Source organism: Thalassophryne amazonica, chromosome 14, assembly GCF_902500255.1.
Source record: "Thalassophryne amazonica chromosome 14, fThaAma1.1, whole genome shotgun sequence".
In the NCBI taxonomy this organism is placed as follows: Eukaryota; Metazoa; Chordata; class Actinopteri; order Batrachoidiformes; family Batrachoididae; genus Thalassophryne; species Thalassophryne amazonica.
Window position 1 is genome coordinate 96,955,665 of NC_047116.1, and position 27,233 is coordinate 96,982,897.

A 27,233-nucleotide genomic window follows, 5' to 3' on the forward strand; every position below is an offset into this window, starting at 1 on the left:
CAATCATGCTTGAACCCTCGTGCGCATGCGTGAGTTTTTTCACACGTGTGCGGTGATGTCATTTCCCTGTGGGCAGGCCTTGAGTGAGATGTGGTCCCACCCTCTTGGCTGAATTCCTTTGTTTCACACGCTGCTTGAGACGGCGCGCGTTGCTTTATCAAAATTTTTTCTGCCTGTGAGGAATATCCGAGTGGACACTATTCGAGAAATTAAGCTGGTTTTCTGTGAAAAGTTAACGGCTGATGGAGAGATTATGGGGTGTTCTTGTCGGTGTAAGGACTTCCCACGGAGCGGGACGTCCTGCAGCGCTTCCAGGCGCTGTCGTCGGCCTGTTTCGAGCTGAAAACATCCTAATTTAAGGCTTAATTCACCCAGGACATCGTGAGAGAACAGAGAAGATTCAGAAGAGGCCGGCATGAGGAATTATGCGGACATTCCACTGTTTAAGGACATTTTTTTAATGAAGACGTACGCGCAAATTCACCGAGTCATTTCCGTGACGACTCGGCAAATCTGTGTGCGCCGCGACAGGAAAAACACCTCCGTGTTGAAAACCATTTGTAGAATTCAGGGCGGCTTTTAATGGCTTTCAACAAGTGAGTAACTGAAGAAATTGTTTAACAGCTTGGGCATGTTCCAACTTGCCCGTTAAGGTTTCCAACGGAGGTGTTTTTTCTGCCGCGACCCCCCGCGGTCGGGTCCAGCCCCGACATGCGACTGCCCGCACGTTCTTTCATTACAAAATGTCCGTTAACAATGGAATGTCCAAATAAACTCCTCATGCCGACTTCTTCTGAAAGTTCTCTGTTCTCTGACGACTTACTGGGTCAACAGAGCCTGAAATGTGGAAGTTTTCAACTTGAAACGGCGAGACGCTGCCGCCTCGAAGTGCAGATCGCCGTCAGGCACCGTGGACCGTCCTTAAAGCGACACTACCAGACCAAAATCTCTCATCAGCCGTTAAAATTTTTACCGAAAACCAGCTGATTTATTGAATGGTGTCCACTCAGTTGTGCCTTACAGTTTTGAAAAAATTTTTATCAAACAAAGCAACAGTCTCTGAGCCATTCCTAAACAATGAAAAAAAATCGACGAGCGGGTGGACGACTCCTCACTCAAAGACTGCCCACAGGCGAATGACGTAACCGACAGGCGTGAAAAACTCTTGCATGCCCACGAGGGTTCAAGCATGTCTGATGTAATCACACGTGATTCAAATCCATATGGTTTTTGAAAAATAATAAGGTCGGATACTTTTCTAATAGACCTCGTATAGTTTAATATGGCCTGCTGTGCTGTTAATTGGCCTAACAGATCACCTAAGAAGTGCGTGTTGCAGTTTTTTCCGTTGGGTGGCAGCTTACACAAACAGTAAACCACAACGGCGGGATTACCGCCATACTGCTGATACACACACGGTTGTTTATGGTACAGATGCCCCACAAATCCTCTGTGACATCTCCCAAAGGTTTTCCAGTGTTTCAAACTTGTTGCTCTGAGTGTCGCCATACTGCAGTGCACACTCTGCCTACGCCCCGGCTAACTGATAAACACGTAAAGAGGGTGGAGAGTGGGTGAGACCCGCAAGACATGGGCCGGACAAACGAAGCCTGAACACACCCCTTTCTCAGAGTTACTGTACAAGCTAAAGCTAAGAGGCTAACCTCAGTTTGGGTGTTTATTAAATCAGATTTTTGGGGACTAGGTGGAAGTTTTAATGACGTTTTGTGGGCATTAAAAATGATGACAATCTTAGTAAGTAATCATGGATTAACTGGAGCTAACATCATCAAGCTAACAACGGCTGCTAAAACTGCTAATAATGCCAATATGCAAAATTAAATAACATAAAATTTATATTGATGGAAATACTGGAGCACAGATGTCTTAGACAATCTGTTTGGACAAATAATTACACAAGCCATATTATTACAGACATGAAAAATAATGCTCAGAAAAGCAGAAGTGGTCCTCCACAGCAACTAGCAGCCACAGCTAGCGGTGGAGTTGGAGCTTGGCACAGACTGCCTGTCGCTCGGCGCAGGATGACCAAACATCCTGTTTTCCCAGGACATGTCCTGGTTTCTCTGAGAAGCCTATTTAAATTGTGTCTTTGGTTATAGATAGTATTTGTAATATAACAATTTTCTAACCATATAGAGGAAGCATACTTTAAATGTATTGAAATTATAAGGCATCTTTTGAGTAAACTTCAAGTATCACATTGCCGGGCCTAGTGTCCTGGTTTTTCAGTAGTCAGAATATGGTCACCCAAACTCAGCTTGACCACGCCCCTAATTATGCACAACTCTGTGACTTAAAATGTCTTAAACTTAGGAGTTCTAAGTCTCCTGGTGTCCTGGACTCTGTGGTCTGTGTAGTCATGGTGGGTTGGTCTGTAGGTCTCCTGGTGTCCTGGACTCTGTGGTCTGTGTAGTCCTGGTGGGTTGGTCTGTGGGTACAAGTGCTTGTCTGTGGACGCAAGGCGGTGAGATCACAGCTTTGGCTGGTTGGCGAGCTTCATCTTCAGGTTCTCTGCCAGCTTGTCCAAGAATTCAAATGTGTTCAAGTATATCAGCACGTGTCACACTGCAAACAGAAGGGGGGCAGCAGAGAGCAGTGGGTAAGTTTTAACGTATCTGAGATATAAACCTGGCCCCATCATAAGAGAGCAGACAAATCTTAATCAGCAGGTGGAACCTTCTGTACTTGGTCACCACTTGTGTAATGATCTACTGCTTTTTATGCAGCATGAATCTTTCAGTCCCCCCCCACCCCCCAAGAGCCTGACCGATATATCGGTTGGCCAATAATATCAGCTGTTATTAACCTTTCACAAACATACTGGAATCTAAATTATTTTTGAAAACTTTTGTTATTTTATGAAAACTTTTGTTTTACTGCATGAACAATGTAGAAAAAGCATTTTATGTGTTGGAAATGGTGTCATTACATACTTTGTCTAGCAGAGGGCGCTCCAACAATATGGCTTAGGATGCTGTCAAGTATGGCTGGGACCCCCATCACTGCTTTGGTTACATTAGCAACAAGAGACAGAGGCAACGTGTCTGGCTGCCAATCATTTTCAGTCAGAGTGGGTGTATTACAGTGACTAAACACAAGTGTTTGCTATGCAGTCAGGTAGGCGGGGCCAAAATAGATAAGTTTATATTGTGAAAATGTCAAGTGATATGACAAAATAACTGCCAATCCGAGAGAAGGCTACATGTTGTACAAGTGTGACGCTGTTCTTGGCTACATTTGTTGCTTTTATATTGAAGTTCCTGTTTAAACCGTAAAACATTAAGTCTCAGTTACATTTCTTTGTCATAAGGGTTTGATAATAAAAGGAGTCATTGCCACTTTTAAATTTATATATTGGAACATTTGTTTGTAGCAATTTTTTTACCCTCTAAATTCAGTATCGCCCCCCCACCTCTAAAAAAAAAAATCCGTATCTGTTGGTCTCTACTTTTTTGGGTGGGCAGGGGGCTCCTCTGGGTGAGAAAAGGCCATCTGACATGAAGTTGCACACACATATTGCATTGTCCCCAATTTAAGATTTGCTGCCTCAATGAGTGGGTGTGGTCGTAAACACTGGTGAGCCAGTGAAAAGACTCAGGGGTGATGATGTAGGAGGAGACTAACTTTGGCAGTCCTTTAATGCAGATAGCCAAGTCCTTGGTCATGAAACCAGCTTCAATGGTCTCAATGCAAACCGCCTCCAGAGCTTCAGCGAAGACTCGCAGCTCAGCGTTGTTGTCCAACTTTGCCCGGTGCAGCAGTCCGCGCGTCCACGCAAAGATGGAGGCTGTAGCACACAAATGTACAGTTTGAGGACAGCATGCGGTGGTGTGGTGCATCACCACATACAGCTTAAGAACACGCTTGAATTCAGTGTCTGGGACAGTGGGGTGGAGGGCATCATGTTGGTACCTATGGGGTTGGTGGATGTTTCCTTTCCTTGTTGATGCTGTCTGTAGTGACGGGTCACTGTGCCATGTGCAGCTTCTGCCTCCACAGTCCTGCCATCAGGACACACCAGCACACTGGTCATCAAGCCCAGGGAGCCGTAGCCTGCAACAAAAACCACATCAAGATCTCATGATCAGGGCGCTCGTTTCACTGATGTCATCAATAATACGTGCTGCAGCTGAACGTGTTCCAGTCAGCCTTCTAGCAAAACCACAGTGGTGCACAACAGATGAGTAGGAGCATCAGGGGGAGACAGCTCCCCCTAGCGGTCACCTTCAGACATTTTAAAATGGTCTAGCACTCGGAGGTCCAAGCTTTTCTCTTCTACCTGTAAAGCCCATGGAGAGTCAAATGACCCTGGCAAGCTGACTTGGCTAGCCACATTCTTGTGTTTGCATAAAGCTCATGGAGAGTCAAATGACCCTGGCAAGCTGACTTGGCTAGCCACATTCTTGTGTTTGCATAAAGCCCATGGAGAGTCAAATGACCCTGGCTAGCTGACTTGACTAGCCACATTCTTGTGTTTGCATAAAGCCCATGGAGAGTCAAATGACCCTGGCTAGCTGACTTGACTAGCCACATTCTTGTGTTTGCATAAAGCCCATGGAGAGTCAAATGACCCTGGCTAGCTGACTTGACTAGCCACATTCTTGTGTTTGCATATTTGCTGTCTGTGTGTTCTGAGACTTCCTTGTTTACATAACAGAAGTAGCTCCCCACAGGGGATCTTGGAGTCACTTGCCTGCTTAGCTGAAAGGGCTGCGTATGAAGCCGGAGTTGTGTGCAAAACGTGTAAAATTACAGCTGCCTAGTACACCTATTGCTACAACTATTTGTGCACCACAGTGGCTGAAAGATCTGTCGTTCTGGATGTGCCAGCTGGACAACATGTACTGTGTTTGGATAGACATGGACTAACAACTGCCCACTGTAACGCATGTGTGTCTGCTTGCTGTCATCATGTGGACATAATGACATAACAGTGTGGGACTGTTAGTCACTGTGAGAGACTGTAACCTGTACCTATTGTATATATTTTGGTTTTCTGGTGTGTTTTTTGGTACATTTTGGTACATTTCAATAAAATCCAGAAAACAAAGTTTTCTTTTGGTGTGTTTTTTGGTACATTTCAATACAATTCAGAAAACAAAATGTCATCTCTCCCCCAGGGTAAAGTTATTTATCCACCTAAACACAAATCAGCAGCCCGTTCAGCTAAGCAGGCACACAGACAGCAAATATGCAAACAAGAATGTGGCTAGCCAAGTCAGCCCCTCCCCTGAGGTGTTCTGAGACTTCCTTGTTTATATAACAGAAGTAGCTCTCCACAGGGGATCTTGGAGTCATTTGACTATCCGTGGACTTTAGAGGTAGATTGGTCATTTGACCAGACCTTGGCCTTCTCTGTGCTAGAGGTGCTTGTCCACAACGACAGTATGATACATTCTTCGAACTCCAAAATTACAGAGCCCACAGTCCCCTCAAATCCCAAATCAAAGTTCAGTCTTCACTCTACTTTGAACCACACAAATATATTTTTGTTGACCAGATACAGATCATTATCCAGATCCAGACCAACGTACACTCACAGATGCTGATGGGGTCTAAAGACTCACCTAGGATCCTGACTGCTGGTCAGTGATCCTTTATCCTGATCTTTGTTCGTGTTTACTCACCTTCCTGAATGCAGAACTTTGATCCTGACCCAACTGACAAAGAAGGGCTATCAGGATCACTTTCTGGCCTTTGACCCTGATCACTCATGACTGATCAGAATTACAAGATCAGAGCACTCAGAATCAAAGTGCTCCATCCTCAGTGTCCTTCTCCCTATATACCCCATGTCTGTCCTCTGCACTTCTTCAAACCATCTCAATCTCTCATCCCTGACTTTGTCTCCAAACAGGTCCTACCTACCTGTGCACCCCTCCAATATGCTCATGATCCCAAAATTTAATGGGTGTGTCTTTAATCCATGTCCAGCCGCTCCAGCAGCTTCCATTAAAATGGGTTCATTCCGTTTGTTTAATCTGTCTAACAAACAGACATGCGTGGTCACATGACCCTGCTGGAGGAGGTAAATATGTCTCTGAAGTCCAGAGACACAGTAGGTGGACAGGTGGATGTGTTAATCATCTGCCTGCTGCAGAACGACTGATATTTGCTGGACACCTGCAGTGTGAAGAAGACAGAAGACACTCTCGCTGGAAAGGAAACACGGAGCAGGAACGGATCCTGTTAAACGCTAAGACGTCCATCCTGATGACACCATCGACCTCTATCAGTTAGAGAAGGTAGTAACAGCTGGTTAAAGACTGCCAGACTGTTTTTGTTTCTAGAACACGAGAAAGCCCTTAGATTAACTTCTGCCACACTTCTAAATATGTAAACAAATGAGAAAAAAAAATCTGGAATTATTTCACAAACTGGGAAATTTTAAATTAATTTGGGACCACTGTTGCACCCATTTTGGAAAAAAAAAAAAAAAAAGACATATTACCTCCCCCCCCCCAAACAAAGCTAATGGCTGTGGTGAAATCTTAATTTTAGAAGAAGGAGGAGCCCAGGGTGATGTGTCAGAGTGAAGGAAGGTGCACACAGGTGCTTTATGTCCTGTGTAGGAAATGCAACCTGCAAGAAAGTGGAGACAGGAGAAAGGAAGAGCAGCTAGACAGCATCAGATGGTGGTGAGTAGAATGAAAAAAAGAGGATGAGAGTGAAAACTGAACCAAGGATCAGATGGTGGAAGCTGAAGTTGGAAGAATGTTGTATGAAATCCAGGAGGGAGGTGACAGAGGCACTGGATAGAGGGGAAGTGATGCTGGACAACAGGAAATCTACTGCAGAGGTGGTGAGGGAGACAATTAGGGATGTACTGGGTGTGGCATCTGAACTAAGGAAAGAAAGTGGTGGAATGAGGAAGTACAGGTAAGTATGAAAAGATGTTGGAAGAGGTATTGGTGAAACTGAACTGGATTATTTGGAGAAATGAAGAAAGACAGGAGAACATAAAGATGTGGTGTAAAGTAAAGAGACATGGCAAAGGCGAAAGAAACAGCATGCAGGGAGCTACACTTTGAAACCAGGTGAAGACCTGTAAGCAGCAGTATGGTTTCATGCTGAGAAAGAGCACTACAGATGCAGTGTTTGCTCTGAGAATACTGATGAAGTATAGAGAAGGTCAGAAGAAGATACATTGTGTGTTTGTGGACGTAGAAAAAGCTTATGACAGGGTGCCAAGAGAGGATTTGTGGTTGGTCTGTCTTTCTGTGTGTGTGTATGATGAAGTCTGGAACAACAGAGAAGTATGTGAGGGTCGTGCAGGACATGTACAAGGACAGTGTGACAGCGATGAGATATGCAGTAGGAATTACAGACTCATTCATTGTAGAGGTGGAGGTGGAGAGGTGATCCTTGCTCTGAGTCCTTTCTTGTTCATAGTGGTGATGGACAGGTTGACGGATGAGATCAGACAGGAGTCACCATGGACGATGATGTTTCCAGATGACGCTGTCATCTGTAGTGAGAGTAGAGAGCAGGTTGAGTCTAGCCTGGAGAGGTGGAGATATGTTCTGGAGAGAAGGGAAATGAAAGTCAGTCAGAATAACACTGAGTCCATGTGTGTGAATAAGAGGGAGCCCAGTGGAATAGTGCAGCTACAAGGAGTAGAAGTGGTGAAAGTAGATGAGTTTAAATATTTGGGGTCAACTGTCCAAAGTAATGGAGAGTGTGGTAGAGAGGTGAAGAAGAGAGTGCAGGCAGGGTGGAGTGGGTGGAGAAAGGTGGCAGGAGAGATTTGTGACAGAATAACATCAGCAAGAGTGAAGGGGAAAGTTAGTGCTGCAGCTTAGCTAAAATTTCCATGCAGTTGTGCAAGGTATTCCAAATCAAACCGGATATTGAGGCATCGTGAATTTTAAATGTCACCCATGGCAGCCATTTGCCAAAATGAAAATTGAAAAGCATTCCAATCATAATCAAAACTATACCACATTATTTGTCTAATCTTAAAGATTCCAAAAGGTCTAGTTTGGACTAACTGTGACTGAATGTTCTGGACTTATGAGGTATAAACACCAAAAAGGAAGACAAAGGTCAGCTTTAGTTTGTACAGAGGTCAAAAGTTAAAGTTGCTCCAATATTGCTAAAAGGTGATGCAAATAACTGGTTGAGTTCATCTGATTTTTAAAAGGAACAGTTTGCCCCATGTCATGCTTAGTTACGTCACAAGGTAACATGTCACATGTCATAGAATCCAATGAATGTCGATCTTAATTTGACCTTTACTTTAAAATATGTCTGCCAAATTTGGTGCTTTCATGACAAAATGAACAATAGTTTAGTTCTGCTGCCCACTAGGTTTACAAGACAGTAGTGAGACCAGCTATGTTGGACGACTTAGAGACGGTGACACTAACAAAAAGACAGGAGGCAGAACTGAAGATGCTGAGATTCTCTTTGGGAGTGACAGAGATAGACAGGATTAGGAATTAACATATCAGAGGGACAGCTCAGGTGGGACGGTTTAGAGACAAAGTCAGAGAGGTGAGACAGATGGTTTGGACATGTGCAGAGGAGGGACCCAGGGCATATAGAGAGAAGGATGCTGAGGATGGAGCCACCAGGCAGGAGGAGAAGAGGGAGGACAAAGAGGAGGTTTACGGATGTGCTGAGGGAGGACATGCAGGTGGTTGGTGAGACAGAGGAAGACACAGAGGACAAGGTGAGATGCAGATGAATGATCTGCTACAGCGCCCCCTAAAGGGAAGGAGAAGGACAGGTTGGTTCACTTACATTTTTTTGGAGATATATTTTAAGTTTAGTACTTAAAATTCAGGGTTCCCAGTAATTCTAAGCAGGACCGTATTAACTGAGGGAAAAAATAATCACAAACCACATTAATACAAGAACAATGCTGTGCTGAAAACGTTTGCACAGCACTGCAGAAAAACGCACGATGCTTCACCTTAAGAATATGTTGCAGTCACAAACCTTGGGCCACAGAGTCGGACTGCACGTCTCCGTCATAGTTCTTGCAGGCCCAGATGAACCCTCCCTCAGACTTCATGGCCTGGGCCACCATGTCGTCTATTAAACGGTGCTCATACCAGATACCCTGGACCTCAAACTGAGCATGATATTCTCTGGATTCAGGTGAGACAGGGGACATCACACAGAGGGACAGAACCAGTGATGTCATAAAGGGCATATTGTCATGTTAAGGTGTAATTATGACAGAGATTTCATCTGCGTGAAGATACAATCCCTTACTTCTCGTAGATCTCCTGGAAGAGGTCTTTGAATCGGCCGTCGTACTTCTTTAGGATGGTGTTCTTGGTGCTGAGGTAGAGAGGCCAGCTTTTGGACAGAGCCATCTGGAAGGAGCTGTGGGCAAAGTCCCTGATGGACTTATCCGTATTGTACATTCCCAGTGCTACACCACCTGAGCCTGCACATACAAACACATCAAATCAGTGCGTGATCAACCCTGCAGACGTTAGGACAGGGATTTATAAAGACTACAGTCAGCTTCATTATCGTCATATTGTTTGCTTCAACCACCTAAAAAAACACTTGGCTGTGTGTGGAGTCACTCGTTTTGTGGAGAGATACCCTCTTACCAATGTGGGTATTAGAACTGATAAAGGCAGTTAAAATAAATAAGTAACATTGGACAAACTGGTTTTATTTTTTGTTTTGTTTTCAAAAGTACTGATTTCTGGGGAAAAACTAAGATTATGATCTAGAAACAAATTTACTGGCTTTAATCAGATTAAAATGTGCTGCGTTGAAGTGGATAAGAACGCTGACACGATGTGTTTACTGAACAGAACAAAATTAATCATTACATTATTACGTGCCGTCAACATGCGTCCAAACAACACTGATCCTAAAGGTGCTGTCACAATGTTCAAGGCCTCCACAAAAATCCTGCTGCTCACTCAGCATCTCAGTATGACACTGCTGCCAGGCAGGTTGATTATCAGTATCTACACTGACTCCAGACTGAGGACAGGCTGTGTGTTCTTACCCTCAAACTCATGGACAACAAACGTGACTGGCAGTCCATTCGTGGGCGTGTAGGTCATCTCTACCTTCCCAGGGCCTGGAACCACAAAATCCGTGGCTTTGTACTTTAGGGAGCACACAGAGACAGACCAAGAGGTTAAACCAGAGACCAAAAACCCTGCTAGCGCTCAGCACTTTACATACAGTCGACTCCACAACGAAACGAACAGAGACACGATTTCTGGAATGTTGCCTCTGTACATCACCACGATGTGTGTTAATGTTCCATTAGGTCTTCAGGGAGGTAAAAACATGCCCACTGGGTTGAGGTCAGGTGTCCGACTTGGCCACTAGTCATTTTTTTTTTGGCTTCTCACATTTATTTTTTTTTTTAAAGGTGTTCAGGGTTGCCACAGTGGATCAGAAATGGATTGGACTGGATGCCTTTCCTGACATGTGCAAGTCCAAATCAATCTGTACCTTGAGAAGCTCTTGGGATGCTTTGCCCGTATGTGTGTGGTCATTATCTATCTGCACTGTGAAGCTCTGTCCAATCATTTTGGTAGCATCACACAGTTTAGCCTGATACACTTCAGTCACATCAAGCACCAGTTATACGGTTACACGTGTCCCTGCTATAACACTGCCTGCACCATACTTGTGCTGGTTCTTTCAAGGCATGGACTCCATGAGACCTGTGGTATCTGGTTCCAAGCCACTGGCAGCAGATCCTTCTGTTGGATCAGACCAGCTTTCACTCCCAATCTACATCCACATCACTGAGCCTTGGCTGCTTATGAGCCTCTGACTGGTTCACTGGTTGAATTTAGGAGCAGCAAGAAATCTGAAGAATTAATCCAAGGCTTCCAAAGCACAATTTTGGATTTCCGCAGGTCTACGTTCTACCTTGGAGCCATTGCAAAAAGATTTATGGGACCACAAGCAAATCGATTATACAAAAAGAAACTCAGGACCATACAAATTTCACATCACTGAGGAAGGAGGCCAAAATTAACACCCAGGAATGAACAAACTGTGTTGTAAAGGTCCAGTAGAACCTCAGGATCACAGCTAAGAAACAGATGAAGGAGTTTGAGGCATTAGACAGAAATGTGATATCGTCCACCTTTAAGAGTTTGCTGCATGCATGGCAATGACCTAATGGCCCTGTCACAGGGCACACGGCGTTAGCTGAACAAAGGAAAAAAGTCCCAAAGCCACAAATCGTCGAGAAGAAGTGGATGAATGAGCCTGGACGTCTCCCTTCACCGAAAAGCCTGCGAGTACAGAGTGCATAAAAGACCGAAACAAAACCAAAACTAACAAAAGAAAAACGAACAGTGACCTTGATGCTTATAAACAAAATCAAAATGAAGTGCCAGCGTGTGATCATTTCTGCAGTGAGTCTGTGCTGTCTACAGCCACCTGAAGCTGTGTTGTCTTGACAACGTGTGCGCACATGCACGTCGTATGCCAGAGACGATGAGAGTCTAGAGAGAGAGAGAGAGAGAGAGAGAGAGAGACTGATGGTTGGACAAAGTTGGATAACAATAAAACGGAACGCTGACGGGACGGGAACTAGACAAACGAAGAACCGTCAAGACAGAAAGCAAAATGGAATACGGATGAATTGAGGTTGTCTTCAGGATTCGTTCACATTTTTCAATAGTTTGAAAATACTGACGAAGCGCCAGCTGCAGGAACAAAGCTGGACGACGGTTAAACGACATCTCCGAAAGTCATCCTAAGTCCAAATTTCTTGTTTCGTTTTGGCTTCAGTGTCCTTTGGTAGTGCCGTGTGACCGGGGCTTAAAAGACTGACAATCAATCATATAACCAATAACACAAACTCTACATTAACAACGCTAAACAGAGTATAGCTGAACTCTGACAGAACTGATTATTGTATTTTCTGGCTTGGCATCAGAAGTCTCCAGCTGGTTTTAAAGAACCTGGTCACCACACTGAGTCTGGTCTGCATGAGGTTTCTTCCTAAAATCACAAACACCTGAGAGAGTTCCTCTTATGGTCATGCAGGTGCTTGCTCATGGGGTGGGCTGGTTGGCACCTGGGGGTGACTGCTGGTGTGATTTGGTGCTGTATAAATAAACTGATGTTCATGGACCCGTCAGGAGGCACTGTGACTGTACGGTTGAACTGTGTATTATTTCCGAACACAAACTCTCGGTATGAACTCACACACCATCTCCTAAGCAGTCCAACCTGGACCGACAGCCTACCTGGTCTCCATGAGCATGTCTGCCAATGATGATAGGTTTGACCCATCCAGTCACCAGGCGAGGGATGTTCTTACAGATGATGGCCTCTCTGAACACTGTGCCCTCGAGGATATTGCGTATAGTCCCGTTTGGTGAGCGCCACATCTGTTTAAGCTTGAACTCCTCCACACGCTTCTCATCTGGCGTGATGGTCGCGCACTTGATACCCACGTTGTAACGGCGGACTGCCTCAGCTGCCTCAATGGTCACCTGATCATCTGTTGCATCTCTGTTCTCCATTCCCAGGTCGTAGCTTCATGGGATGACAAAGGAAATGCAGATAAGTGTTAATCTGACACCTGGATTATGACTGTGGTTAGTGACAGGAACGACATCATTTTCATGTGTGAATAAGTGGCCTTGTATTTGAGACTATAAAGAGAAGAGAAGGAGGCCACCGACCACATCCATCTCAACAGCACACTCGCACATTTCAGGAACATATGGGATGTTGAAGCTCTACCAGTATTTCAAACATCCACTAGGGGGCGTATTCCCAGAGAAGTGTGATGAGCTGGCATGCCAATATTTAGACCTGGGTTTGAATCCTTCTCAAGCTACCCGTCTGTGTCCTTGGACATGACACTTAATCTGCAATGGGTCAGTCTACCCAGCTGTAAATGGGTAAATATTAATTCACTATCACTGTTGGATGAGGCTGTGGTGCACTCACTCTCATGTGGAATACATAAAATGCCAAACTAAGAAGTTAGAAAAATATTCACCCAGCCCCCCCAAGTTGTCAAACTATCTAGAGAGACCAAAATGGCTTTTGTACCAGGCTGTAAACATGTTTATTTTTGCTCTGAAGTTGGAGATTTTAACGTGGACTGCTATGGGAATGTGCTCTGTTTGGCCAGTCTACAAAGTGCAACTTTTTCTTCTTCCAGCTGGCGCTTCATCTGAGGCCATCAAAGTTTACTGCTTGGACTTAGACAACCAGAGTTTCCTGTTTAACCCGGTGACATGGACAACCATAGTACAAGAAGTGATGGTCCAAATGCTGTGTGTCTGCACGGTATTTGGACCAGCTCCTAAGATGTCCTACATCGGGCTGAAGTGTACAGAACCAGATAATACAATCATGATATTTGGTTTATTAAGCTAAAGTTCACTGCAGACCCACAGCACACACAATCCAGTTTGTCATTCAGAACGAGGGACTGGCAAATCTTTGACTTGAGCTTCAACACAAACCTTAAACAAAACAACATCAAGCAAAGTCCACTCAGAAGCTCTGCTGATTGGACAAAGCTGTTTTATGTAGACAAACAGCCCAATGCAACTTATAAAAGAACTGATTTATCTTAGCTCTGATTATTTTATATTACTGAGTCCTCATGACCCACAGTCTTTGTTTTGTTGTGTACTGAGCAGCACAAGTCCAAAGAAAGATTTAAACAGTGCTTACAAAACCTACACAGAGTGTAACACCACGTGAGCAACCTTTCCACAGCACGTCGTCCTCTGAGACTGGGACAGTGTGCAGGACGGACACTGCCAAGGGAAGCCACCACGACACTGCCGAGGGAAGCCACCACGACACTGCCAGCTATCTGTGCATCAGAGATCTGCACACAGGCAGGAGGTGAAGCAGGGCTGATGAGCTGCACGCCTCCTCAGTCTTAAAAAAAAACAGATCCAGTGTTTGGTGGACTGGCCGGGGGGGGGGGGGGGGCTGTGTCATTACAGTTACTAACAAAACTACTTCTTACAATTACTAATTACTATGTACTCTACTTACTTGAAATTATTTAGTTCAGAAGTTGTAACTTTTAAGTCACTGAAGAAAAAAATGTGCCCTTTGATCTAGATCAGCACATACCCTAAACAGGTTTTCCTGGACGGACAGGAATAGATAGACTACCTAGCCATCAAATTTCAGTGAAAACAGTTCACGTCTTTTCCAGATATCTGACTGACAAAGGAGAATTTGGGTTTGTGATGATCCTGGATCAAGACTAAGATCCAGGCTTTCACTGGCTTCCTGGACCTGTCCATCAGAAGGGTACCTGTATTGAAATTATTGAGACATTCACAGTTCTCAACAGTGACGTTTGTGTCTCTGGGACATCAGCCTTTGAGGCTGAGAAATGCCTGGAAGAGCTTATGGAGTCAGGGCGTCCCTGGACAGAGGTGACTGGTGTTTGGTTGTGAGGCTTGGACACTAACCAGTGACCATGACAATACCTAGATGTCTTTGGTCTCTTTGGTGGATCCTCTGGAATGACTGTGTGTCAAACAAACAGGTACTTCAGGAGACAATGGGAGGTCTCACTCGCACTGTGTTGGGTCTGGAGCCTGTCACAGCGGTCACGTCACAGCGGTCACTGGGCGAGAGACGGGTTTCACCCTGAACAGGCCCACCAGTCTATCACAGGGCCAGATCAAGACAGGCACATTCACACCTACGTTCACTTTAGAGTCTTCAGTCCACCTAATCTGGGTGTCTTTGGAAGAAGGCGGAAGCCGGAACATTGACAAAACATACAAACTCCACACAGACAGGACCAGGTGAAAAGAGACCCTGGAACCATCTTGCTGTGAGGCAACAGTGTTGACCGCTAACACACCGTGTTGCTCAATGACAGTTACACTCATCACAATAATTTAATTTATAAACCACTTTCCAGACACAAAATACAAAGTGCCGCACAATTCAAAGTTCAAAAGAGTGGAAAATTACAACAAATACCCTGACTACTGAACTTTGATCCACTCATGTTGGATCCTGATCAACAGTCAGCTGATAGGATCCAGCTTTTAATTTAAAATCAATTAAATTTGATCCTGATGATGACTTTGATCTTGATCACTCATCAGGACAAATGGGCAGCTGCTGGGTAATTCCATGGAAAATGGGACATGATCAGGCAAAAATTATCTTCAGTTATATAACGGCTGAGTGGATCCTTGTCATTTGATTGGTGCTTTGTATGTCACATGACATGGATCAATTCATCCCATTTGTGTTGCATTGCATTTAGAGTGCAAATTTGGTTCCATACATTTGGTACTGCACTCTGCACACACGCACACATGCACGCGATCGTGCACACGGGATTGTGCGTGCACATGTGCAGCTGTCGGCTTCAGAAAGTAAAAACCCACCCATGTGTTGCTTCTACCTGTACACCTGAAACAGGTGATCTCAATAATTAGCTCATCCACCTGCCTGAAGAGCTGAAATAATTACAATCAGCTGGTTTATTAGGAAGATGGACAAATATGTGGCTGGACTTTTACTTTCTGAAGCTGGATTTGACACCTCTGAATGTTTGTTTAAATATTTTTTCTTCACTCACTGGAAATTCTGGCTTCCCAACACCAACAAATGGAATTCTCTATAATTTGGAACCATCAAAAAGAAACAACAACAAAAAAAAAAACCAAAACAAAATCATAACCAGTACTCTGGTTACATAAGCAGTAATCAGTAATTCTTTCTACGACTCTGTTGTAGCCTCTGCTCTCCTCTATGCTGTCGTCTGTCGGGCCCCGGGCAGCACAGAGCGGGAGAGAAAGAGACTGAACAAGCTGGTCAGGAAGTCCAGTTCTGTCCTGGGCTGTCCTCTGGACTCTCTGGAGGAGGTGGCTGAGAGGAGGGTGTTAACCAAGTTCAAATCCTTCATGGACAACTCCTGTCACCCTCCGGACTGTAGTAGAGCTGAGCAGCTCGTTCAGTGACAGGCTGAGGCACCCTCAGTGCAAGAAGGAATGATACTGCAGGTCGTTCCTCCTTGCTGCTGTCAGACTGTACAATAATAATACATGTTCTGTTATTTTTATGTTCTTTTTTATGTGTTGTTTTAAAATTTTATTCTATATGTTTTATTTTTGTGAATTTGTGTTTTTAATGTTAAGCACTTTGGACACCAGTCGGTGCTGTAAAGTGCTTTATAAATAAATGCTGATTGATTGATTGACTGAATAACACTGAAATAACCACATGCAATAATATGTCCACAAATCATGTGCAATAACAACTTGTTTACAAATTCCAGTACTACGCATGTGTCAAATGAGCCAGATTTGAAAGACAGGTCTGAATGCTATCCAGTGAGAAAGCAATCTGGATAGAATGTGGTTCGAGGTGGATTGCAAACCCCACCTTGAAAACAACATTCTCCAGAATGGTTCCAACTTTGTTGAACAGCATTTGCCAGGTTGGTTTTGCAAATTGGAGCCTCATCAGACTCATTTTTTTTTTTTAATTTTCCTTCATACATTTGCAGTTGAACTGAAAACCAAACTGTTTCCGGGTCATGTCGTTGAGCTGATTTACCTTTCCTGTGAAAAAGCCTGAACACTTTTTGCTCTGTAGTTTGACTCGTATTCATCCCCACAGGATGATATCGTCATAATCATCATCATCACCACCCCTATTTCTCTACTGATGGAATGATAAGTGTGGGTGGTGAAAGTTCCAGTTTTCTACATTCCATTAGATTAGCACCAGACTGAAGCTCCAGCATCATGTTCCTGATCAGTGCAGACTGACAATTCATCACTAAAGGTCACATTCATCCAGTCATCATCAGGGCACCTTCATAACCTCCGCCAATGAAGCTGGAGGAGGTTATGTTTTCATCCGTTTCTTTGTGAACACCCTGGAGCCCACATTCTTTCATATACGAGGTCTGTTAGAAAACTATCCGACCTTTTTATTTTTTGCAAAAACTATATGGATTTGAATCATGTGCGCTTGCATCAGCCAAGCTTGAACCTTCGTGCGCATGTGTTAGTTTTTTCACGCCTGTCAGTTGCGTCATTCGCCTGTGAGCAGGCTTTGAGTGAGCAGTGGTCCAACCCCCTCGTCGGATTTTCATTGCGAGGAAAATGTCTGAACGATTTGGAGCTTTGCTGCATCAAATTTTTCCAGAAACTGTGAGAGAAAGCCAGGTGGAAACCATTCGGAAAATTCAGACGGCTTTCAGGGACGATTCTATGGGGATTACACAGATTAAACACAGACATATTGATTTATTCTGCCTTACAGAAACCTGGTTATAGCAGGATGAATATGTTAGTTTAAATGAGTCAACACCCCCGAGTCACACTAACTGTCAGAACGCTCGTAGCACGGGCCGAGGGGGAGGATTAGCAGCAATCTTCCATTCCAGCTTATTAATTAATCAAAAACCCAGACAGAGCTTTAATTCATTTGAAAGCTTGACTCTTAGTCTTGTCCATCCAAATTGGAAGTCCCAAAAACCAGTTTTATTTGTTGTTATCTATCGTCCACCTGGTCATTACTGTGAGTTTTTCCTGTGAATTTTCAGACCTTTTGCCTGACTTAGTGCTTATTTTGCTGATGCTGAGAATGACAGCCTCAACACTGCATTTAATCTATTGTTAGACTCGATTGGCTTCGCTCAAAATGTAAATGAGTCCACCCACCACTTTAATCATACTTTAGATCTTGTTCTGACTTATGGTATGGAAATTGAAGACTTAACAGTATTCCCTGAAAACCCTCTTCTGTCTGATCATTTCTTAATAACATTTACATTTACTTTAATGGACTAGCCAGCAGTGGGGAATAAGTTTCATTACAGTAGAAGTCTTTCGGAAAGCGCTGTAACTAGGTTTAAGGATAGGACCAATTTTATTCACTTTATACATGCTTCCAGGCAGTATTATTAGAAAGCATTGCTTAAATTTTCATTGTTACACAGATGATACCCAGCTTTATCTGTCCATGAAGCCAGAGGACACACACCAATTAGCTAAACTGCAGGACTGTCTTACAGACATAAAGACATGGATGACCTCTAATTTCCTGCTTTTAAACTCAGATAAAACTGAAGTTATTGTACTTGGCCCCACAAATCTTAGAAACATGGTGTCTAACCAGATCCTTACTCTGGATGGCATTACCCTGACCTCTAGTAATACTGTGAGAAATCTTGGAGTCATTTTTGATCAGGATATGTCATTCAATGCGCATATTAAACAAATATGTAGGACTGCTTTTTTGCATTTGCGCAAGCCTTCAGTTAATTCAAAATGCTGCAGCTAGAGTACTGACAGGGACTAGAAGGAGAGAGCATATTTCACCCATATTGGCCTCTCTTCATTGGCTTCCTGTTAATTCTAGAATAGAATTTAAAATTCTTCTTCTTACTTATAAGGTTTTGAATAATCAGGTCCCATCTTATCTTAGGGACCTCATAGTACCATATCACCCTAATAGAGCGCTTCGCTCTCAGACTGCAGGCTTACTTGTAGTTCCTAGGGTTTGTAAGAGTAGAATGGGAGGCAGAGCCTTCAGCTTTCAGGCTCCTCTCCTGTGGAACCAGCTCCCAATTCAGATCAGGGAGACAGACACCTTCTCTACTTTTAAGATTAGGGTTAAAACTTTCCTTTTTGCTAAAGCTTATAGTTAGGGCTGGATCAGGTGACCCTGAACCATCCCTTAGTTATGCTGCTATAGACTTAGACTGCTGGGGGGTTCCCATGATGCACTGAGTGTTTCTTTCTCTTTTTGCTCTGTATGCACCACTCTGCATTTAATCATTAGTGATTGATCTCTGCTCTCTTCCACAGCAAGTCTTTTTCCTGGTTCTCTCCCTCATCCCCAACCAGTCCCAGCAGAAGACTGCCCCTCCCTGAGCCTGGTTCTGCTGGAGGTTTCTTCCTGTTAAAAGGGAGTTTTTCCTTCCCACTGTCGCCAAGTGCTTGCTCACAGGGGGTCGTTTTGACCGTTGGGGTTTTTCTGTAATTATTGTATGGCTTTTGCCTTGCAATAAAAAGTGCCTTGGGGCAACTGTTTGTTGTGATTTGGCGCTATATAAATAAAATTGATTTGATTAAGGAGTGTTACAACTGGTTTAGAGATGGCGCACAATGGCGGAGGGCGCGCCGCGCTCCGAGCGGCAATCGACAGGCTGAAATGACCAGATCATTTCCAAAGTGAATGCTGTGTTGATCCGCGACGTCGTCTGACTACTACAGAAATGGCAGAAGAGGTGGACATACCACTTTTTCGGCACATTCCATTGTTACAGGAGTTTTTGTCATGAAAAGACGTGCGGAGGAATTTGCGCGTCGGGACGGAGCCACTCATGGCGCGGGACAAAAAGCAACGCCGTGATGAAGCCTCACAGGACATGTTGTGGCATGTCCAGCTTGTCCACAATTTCTCGGATAGTCACATGACTGAAAAGCCACCGAAAGCCGTCTGAATCTTCCGAATGGTGCAACAGCTGGGCATGTTAGGGCTTGTCCTGTGAGACCAACACGGAGGTGCTTTTGTTCCACACCATTAGCAGCTCCGTGGCGAATTTCTCCGCTCCTCTTTCCATTACAAAAACTCCTGTAACAGTGGAATGTGCCGAAAAAGTGCTATGTACAGCTTTCTTGCCATTTCTCTGGTAGTCAGACGACATCCCGGATCAACAAAGCGTTCACTTTGGAAATGAGCTGGTCGTTTCAGCATGTCGATGGCCGCTCGGTGCGCTGCGCAACATCCGCCGCTGTGGGCCATCTTTAATCCAGCTGTAATTCTCCTTAATCTGTGTGATCCCCATAAGATCTTCACTGAAAGCCATCTGAATCTTCCGAATGGTTTCCACCTGGCTGTCTCTCACAGTTTCTGGAAAAATTTGATGCAGCAAAGCTCCAAATCGTTCAGACATTTTCCTCACAATAAAAATCTGACGAGGGGGCTGGACCACTGCTCACTCAAAGCCTGCTCACAGGCGAATGACGCAACCGACAGGCATGAAAAAACTCACGCATGCACACGAAGGTTCAAGCTTGGCTGATGCAAGTGCACATGATTCAAATCCATATAGTTTTTGCAAAAAATAAAAAGGTCGGATAGTTTTTCTAACAGACCTCGTATCATGATGAAATTTCTAACTGCAGACTCATATATTCAGTCTTCTCTCAGTATTTGTTTTACTAAGACAAACTACATGGTGATTCCAGAATATTTTCCTCTACTTGATCTGGAAAACAATGCCAATAATTGAGGAATGTTGCACAGATCTGAATTGTTAATCTACTGAACAAAAACTCATTTGTATCATAAGCATGACTTTTCCTGTGAACTCTGTGATTTTCATCAGGAGTTGAACCGCTGACGCGAATGGCCGACTGATGGATGCACAAGTGAGTCTGAACCCTTAATATGTTGGACTAAAGTAAGATAAAGATGCAGAAAAAGAAGAAACGTTGTCTCTACACCTGTGCAGGTCAAGCTCCAGGTAGGGGAAAATTAGTTTGTCCTTAATGAGTTCCCAGATGACCCGGGTCATTTCGTCTCCCTGCATCTCCACCACAGAACCCGCCTGGATCTTCTTCTGGGACATCCTGGAGCCTGGAAGGATACAACAGGAAGGCACAGTTACACAAAAAGATAACAAGGACAACAGGGAGGTGGAGCAGGAGGCAAAACTAACAACCAACCATCACTCTTTTTACAAGTAACTTTATGTGAAAAAGTTACCAAACAACTGAAAAACTTCTGAGCTGAGAAACGGGTGCTTTCAATCTTACTGACAACAAACACACACACACACACACAGACACACACACACACTGATTCAGTCGTCCAGCAGCTCAAACTCAGTGTGTCAACGGAGGCGGCTGGAGGACAGCGTGAACTGCTGGGTCCCACTGCCCTCAGATTCCTACTGCAAGAAGAAACATGTCTAATTTTTAGCAAAATATCAAATGACGCAGATCTATTTAGGTGTCATATAAAACAAATAAGGAATGTTTACCATTTGTGCAACAGAAACAATATTTTCATTTGTTGAAAGACAGAATGCACCAATCAATTTGTTCCACCTCATTCAACAGAACGTTCCATCTTTTAACTCATGCAAATATTCCACCACTACACTCATGAATATTCATAATTTGTATAGTTGAGCATCAAAAATGTGATGTGCTGCTTTTAGTGTTTAATGTGACTAACTCTTTGGGATTGGAAATGATGTTCAGATTAGGGATGGGTATTGATAAGATTTTATCAATATCGATACCATTATCAATTCCGCTTATCGATCCGATTCCTAATCGATACCGCTTGTGAATTTTCTGTGTATTAAGAGTAGGCTTTACAGGTTTTCTATGTCAACATTTTATTGACCCGCTGCTAGTGATGGCAATTTCGAAGACTCATGAACCAATGAGCCACTGCAACACAACTGGCTGAAAATCAACACACTGCTTCGATGCGTTTGATACAGTTTGAAGGGTGACATCTGCTGGATTGCTTTGAGAATGACCTTGAGCGAGCGTCCTGACAAATGTTTGCATTAATTCATGACTGATGTGGTTTGTTCTTGAAAAATAATAATAATAAAAATGTCATATGTATTATTGTGTCTTTTTCATGTAATAAATAGTCCCTACAGAGGCACACATAATGGTTCTGAAAGCCTTTATTGTAGACTATATGTAGATTTGTATTACCATTCATCAAACTATATTTGGATAAAATGTGACGGGAAAAATGAGAAAGACGTGCTTCTGCAACTGGTGCTCATGTTACTGTAATTAGTAGAATAGAGGGGATAGGAGACCATGATTGTGCAACTTTCAAAAACCTTTATTCAAAAAAAAAAAAAAGAATAATTTCAATGGTGCTGGACTTTAATCGGCTCCTCTTCTGCCTCACCACCTCTCCAGCTTTGGAGAAGACCCGCTCACAAGGTACTGATGTTGCTGCATCAACAAATATTTTTTGCCATCCTCTGTAAATTGGGATAGACTGCGACTCGTGTGGCCCAGTATTTGAGCCGGTCTTCTCCTCTGGAGGTGGGCATATGTTGGGTCAAACCTTTGTAGTAAAGCCCTGAAGGCTTTGCTCTCCACTATTTTGAACAGTTGTGCATCTTCCACAACATAGTCCACCAGAGCCTCATCCAGATCAGCTTGTCTGCCTTTAATGGAAACACAGTCTGACATGCTGAGCTGTTTTTGTTTATGAGTATGTTTTAATCTTAGATAAAGAATAAAATACAGCTTACATGGCCTGATTCCTGCTCCAGGAGCAGCAGCCACTGATGTCTCAGGATGTTTGGACCTCAGGTGTCATTGAAGACGTTTTGTTACTGTACCTCAACTCTTGAGCACGAATAAAGCACTTGACCTTTTTGGGGCTTATTAGATCAAAGTGCTCCCAAGCAGTTGATTGAGCTCTTTTTGGAACTGGCTCCTCCATGTCCTTTCCTCACCACTACTCACTCTCTCACACACACACACACACTCAGCTTTTTCACACCTTTCACTTCAACTAAATCACAGCTCTTCAGTCACTCAGCTCAGTCTCTGATCTACCTATAATATATAGTCGAACCTATAACCTTTGTTGATGTACTGTGTGAATAAATGCTGTATATGTTGACATATGTTAGATCCTATGTGTATGTTGCTAACTATACTAAATGAACTCTAAACTAGACCTAAATATAAACTAATGCTTTCCTTGGCTCCAATTCACGTCGTATTTGGCAATAACAGTGTCGCTGTCAATCTTCTCCTCTCACAAACCCACGGTTTGAGCCGCAATTCAGATCTCATTTAAATACTTGGTGGGTCATATTGAAACGCCCAGATTATTCAGATTTTCCGCAAAGCTCGACACGTGGTGTGACGTAATGAGGCCTCACTCGCAGTGGTCACGTGATGGGGGCGTGCTCGAAACGCTGGTCACTGACACTTCTGGTTCAAAAAGCTCGATGCTGTGTCGAGCAGACTGACTCGAGCTTAACATCACTACCCACTGCAGGGTCTGTAATCAACATAGAGAAATGATCATTTTCCCGACAAACACACTCAAAATCAACGGCCGCTCTGAAGGACCGATAAGGGAATCGTTAAGCAAAAAGACTATTGATATCGGTGGATCAAATAATTTCTTAACGATACCCAAAAAGAACTGGTTTGCGATACCAAACCCTAGATCAGATAAATCAAGACACTGTCACATGGGAAACTAAACCAGTTCATGATAACTTTCTGAATCACTGTTTATGAGAAATAGAGTTAAAAAGACACAGTCAGATCTATTTGTAGATCTCCTCCTGCAGCGACCAACAAAGTTACAGTTTAGTCTCAGTCTGATACACAGCTTCAAAGATTACAATGACTAACAAAGAATTTGTGTTAAACTTGTCAAACAGAAAGAAGCTGTGAGATTCCAAAGCAAAATAAAGTGACATTTTGGACTGACATGTTGCAGCAAAGGTCACCAAATGTTGATGAGTCTGTCCTCATTATCGGAGACGATAGACGCACACACCCCATCTTAGACCAGACACGTCAGCATTTCTGAAGCCGTGGCAGATCAATTTTATACCTCTGTAGTTTCTGCAGCTCTGCACATCACCTTTGGTCTTAAAAATAGGAACCAGCACCCTTCATCTCCAATCCTCAGGCATCCTCTCACTTTCCAACATTTTATTAAACAATCTGGTTAGAAACTCCACTGCCATCTCTCATAGACATTTCCATGCCTCCACTGGAATGTCATCTGGACCAACTGCCTTTCCACTCCTCATCCTCTTCATAGCTGTGCGCACTTCATCCTTAGTAATCTCCTGCACTTCCTAATTTACTCTCTCTACATCAGCCAGCCTTTTCTTTCTCACATTTTCTTCATTCCTCAGCTCCTCATAATATGCCCTCCACCCTCCCAACACACGCTCCTCACTTTTCAGCACATTGCCATCTGCATCTTTTACCACCTTAACCTGCTGCACATTCTTTCCAGCTCTGTCCCTTTGTCTTTCCAATCAGTACAAGCCCTTTTCTTTTTCCTTACTATTCAACTTCATATGCCACTTCTATTTGCCCATACCAAAAACCATGTCTGGACACATGCATATTTATTATGATGTTTATCTATCTATCTATCTATCTATATGAAACCAACACACAAACATCATAATGAATATGTGTGTGTTTTTGATACATACGAGGTCTGTCAATAAAGCAACGGTCCTTTTTATTTTTTTCAAAAACTATATGGATTTCATTCATATGTTTTTACGTCAGACATGCTTGAACCCTCGTGCGCATGCGTGAGTTTTTCCACGCCTGTCGGTGACGTCATTCGCCTGTGAGCACTCCTTGTGGGAGGAGTCGTCCAGCCCCTCGTCGGAATTCCTTTGTCTGAGAAGTTGCTGAGAGACTGGCGCGTTGTTTGATCAAAATTTTTTCTAAACCTGTGAGACACATCGAAGTGGACACGGTTTGAAAAATTAAGCTGGTTTTCAGTGAAAATTTTAACGGCTGATGAGAGATTTTGAGGTGATTCTGTCGCTTTAAGGACTTCCCACGGTGCGAGACGTCGCTCAGCGCTCTCAGGCGGCGTCATCAGCCTGTTTCAAGCTTAAAACCTCCACATTTCAGGCTCTATTGATCCAGGACGTCGTGAGAGAACAGAGAAGTTTCAGAAGAAGTCGGTTTCAGCATTTTATCCGGATATTCCACTGTTAAAGGAGATTTTTTTTAATGAAAGACGTGCGGACGGGTCCGCGCGTCGGGACGCAGCCGACGCGGTGCGGCGGCACAGGAAAAACACCTCCGTGTTGATAACCATTTTTAAAATCCAGGCGGCTTTTGATGGCTTTCAGTGGAGTGAGTATATGAGAAATTGTTTAACAGCAGGACATGTTCCAACTTGTCCTTAAGGCTTTCAACAGAGGTGTTTTTCCTGTGGCGGAGCGTCGCGTCGGCTGCGTCCCGACGCGCGGACCCGTCCGCACGTCTTTCATTAAAAAAATCTCCTTTAACAGTGGAATATCCGGATAAAATGCTGAAACCGACTTCTTCTGAAACTTCTCTGTTCTCTCACGACGTCCTGGATCAATAGAACCTGAAATGTGGAGGTTTTCAGCTTGAACAGGCTGACGACGGCGGCTGAGAGCGCTGAGCGACGTCTCGCACCGTGGGAAGTCCTTAAAGCGACAGAATCACCTCAAAATCTCTCATCAGCCGTTAAAATTTTCACTGAAAACCAGCTTAATTTTTCAAACCGTGTCCACTTCGATGTGTCTCACAGGTTTAGAAAAAATTTTGATCAAACAACGCGCCGGTCTCTCAGCAACTTCTCAGACAAAGGAATTCTGACGAGGGGCTGGACGACTCCTCCCACAAGGAGTGCTCACAGGCGAATGACGTCACCGACAGGCGTGGAAAAACTCACGCATGCGCACGAGGGTTCAAGCATGTCTGACGTAAAAACATATGAATGAAATCCATATAGTTTTTGAAAAAAATAAAAAGGACCGTTACTTTATTGACAGACCTCGTATGAGTGAGTCGCACAACAAGCACTTAAAAAAGAAATCATTCTGTGTCACAAAGTGGTTATCGTATCACCATTTGCACGATTTTGCTTTAAATATTCTCTTAGCCGCTGCACTAACTGAAGCAAGGCAAGATGATAAAACCATGACCAGGGCCCTGAATGGGCCAAATCCTGACATCCTGAAAGACAGATTAATAAAGCGTCTAATGACAGACATTTAGCATGTAAGGGCGTGTTTATTCAAATTAAAATTCATGGATGTTTTGTATAAGAGTTACATTGTAGCATGTGGTCTTTTGACAAATGCAATTTCAGAGGCACTTCTAAAATATTAAAAATAATAATAAAATAATAAAAAACGGCCGTTTGTGTAAAATTTTGTGGGGAGTTTTTTGCGGGGGTGGGGGAGCGCTCGGAGGGGGTCTCGCCCGGGGAATAATTCAGTGTAGAACCGCCCCTTGTGTGTCACGGACCATTTTAAATGTTCCGATCATCCTATTTACTGGGTTTTCACGACGTTAAATCGATGGTCTTCAGAGTTATAATATCGGAATAACAGCCTTCCGGCTGCATCAGACTAATAATCGTGACACACTTTTTGAAGAGAATAAGCCGGTACACGGATACAAAAATCACGGAAATCTGTGACATCTTCTTTTCCACAAGTGTTTTAACGCCTTCCTTCATTCGTACTCTGTAATTAAATCATATATTGACTAACATGCGACGGTCAGATGTGAAATGAGATTAAACTCACACGGTGTGGAACCGCTGCGTCGCTGTAAGTACCGATCAAACAACACGTCCTCCACACAAGCAGCGGCAAGAACCGCTTCAGTGTTCGTATGACGGGGAGCTTCAGGCGGCTGCTGGAGAGACAACACCCAGCCTCTTCCGCCACATTTCAGTGACCAATCACACATCAGAATCAGCTCCAACCACCAATCAGTAAAGCCCACACAGCAGCTCCACCCATAATTCCCCCTCCCCCCAACATCAGCGGCTCTTCCGCGATGAGACCGAGATGCGTTCGGGTGATGTTGTACTTTCAAACTTCATCTGCCTAAATCCCGAATTTAACCGCGTTTGAAGACTTTTTTTTTTTTTTTTTTTTTTACTCAGAACTGTCAGGACTGCATCGTGTAAGAGGCGGAGTATTCCAGGATTTGTTTTTAACGGTTTGACACATTTGATTATGTTTTTTTCATTAATTTTCGTTTAACGTTTGGCTTTTAATTTCATAGATAAGCTTTACTGTGGCCATCAGAAATTAATGTTTTTTAAAATACGTATACAGCAGTTGTTACCCCAGACTGAACTGCTGCGCCGTTTTAAATCACTGAAAACAAACAAACAAACAAGAGATTCAGAACTAACTGGCTGTCCCTGAAGGGGCCATAGTCCACCGAGAAGCGTTTCACGGAAAGTCTGCCGGGTTTTGAACACCTAATTAAAAATCTAATCCATGCAGCGGTTTGATGAGGATTAACACAAACTGACCTCCAAGCCGCTGACCCCGGGGCGCACGGGACATGCTGGGCTGTCTGCCGATAGTTCACAAGTGTCCTCAAGGGGGCGCTATGAGCCTGCTGCCAGATTGACCTTTGGCCTACATCACTCTGGAAACAGAATCGGACATTTTCGTTTGACAAACCAAGTAAGCACTGAGATGGTACAAACCTCTGCCAGCCACCAGT

The 27,233-nt window shown here is 43.7% G+C and overlaps 1 protein-coding gene across 1 annotated transcript; it reads right to left on the reverse strand.

Moving 5' to 3' along the window:
* Positions 1–2,413: 2,413 nt before the first annotated feature.
* idh1 (isocitrate dehydrogenase (NADP(+)) 1) lies at positions 2,414–27,085 on the reverse strand. The gene is given in 10 exon segments (XM_034186836.1): positions 2,414–2,572; positions 2,574–2,589; positions 3,649–3,811; positions 3,937–4,077; positions 8,968–9,119; positions 9,247–9,424; positions 10,007–10,109; positions 12,225–12,516; positions 20,457–20,589; positions 27,037–27,085. Coding segments are annotated over 10 exon segments (1,290 nt in total). The 5' UTR covers positions 27,071–27,085; the 3' UTR covers positions 2,414–2,494.
* Between the last annotated feature and the right edge of the window lie 148 nt (positions 27,086–27,233).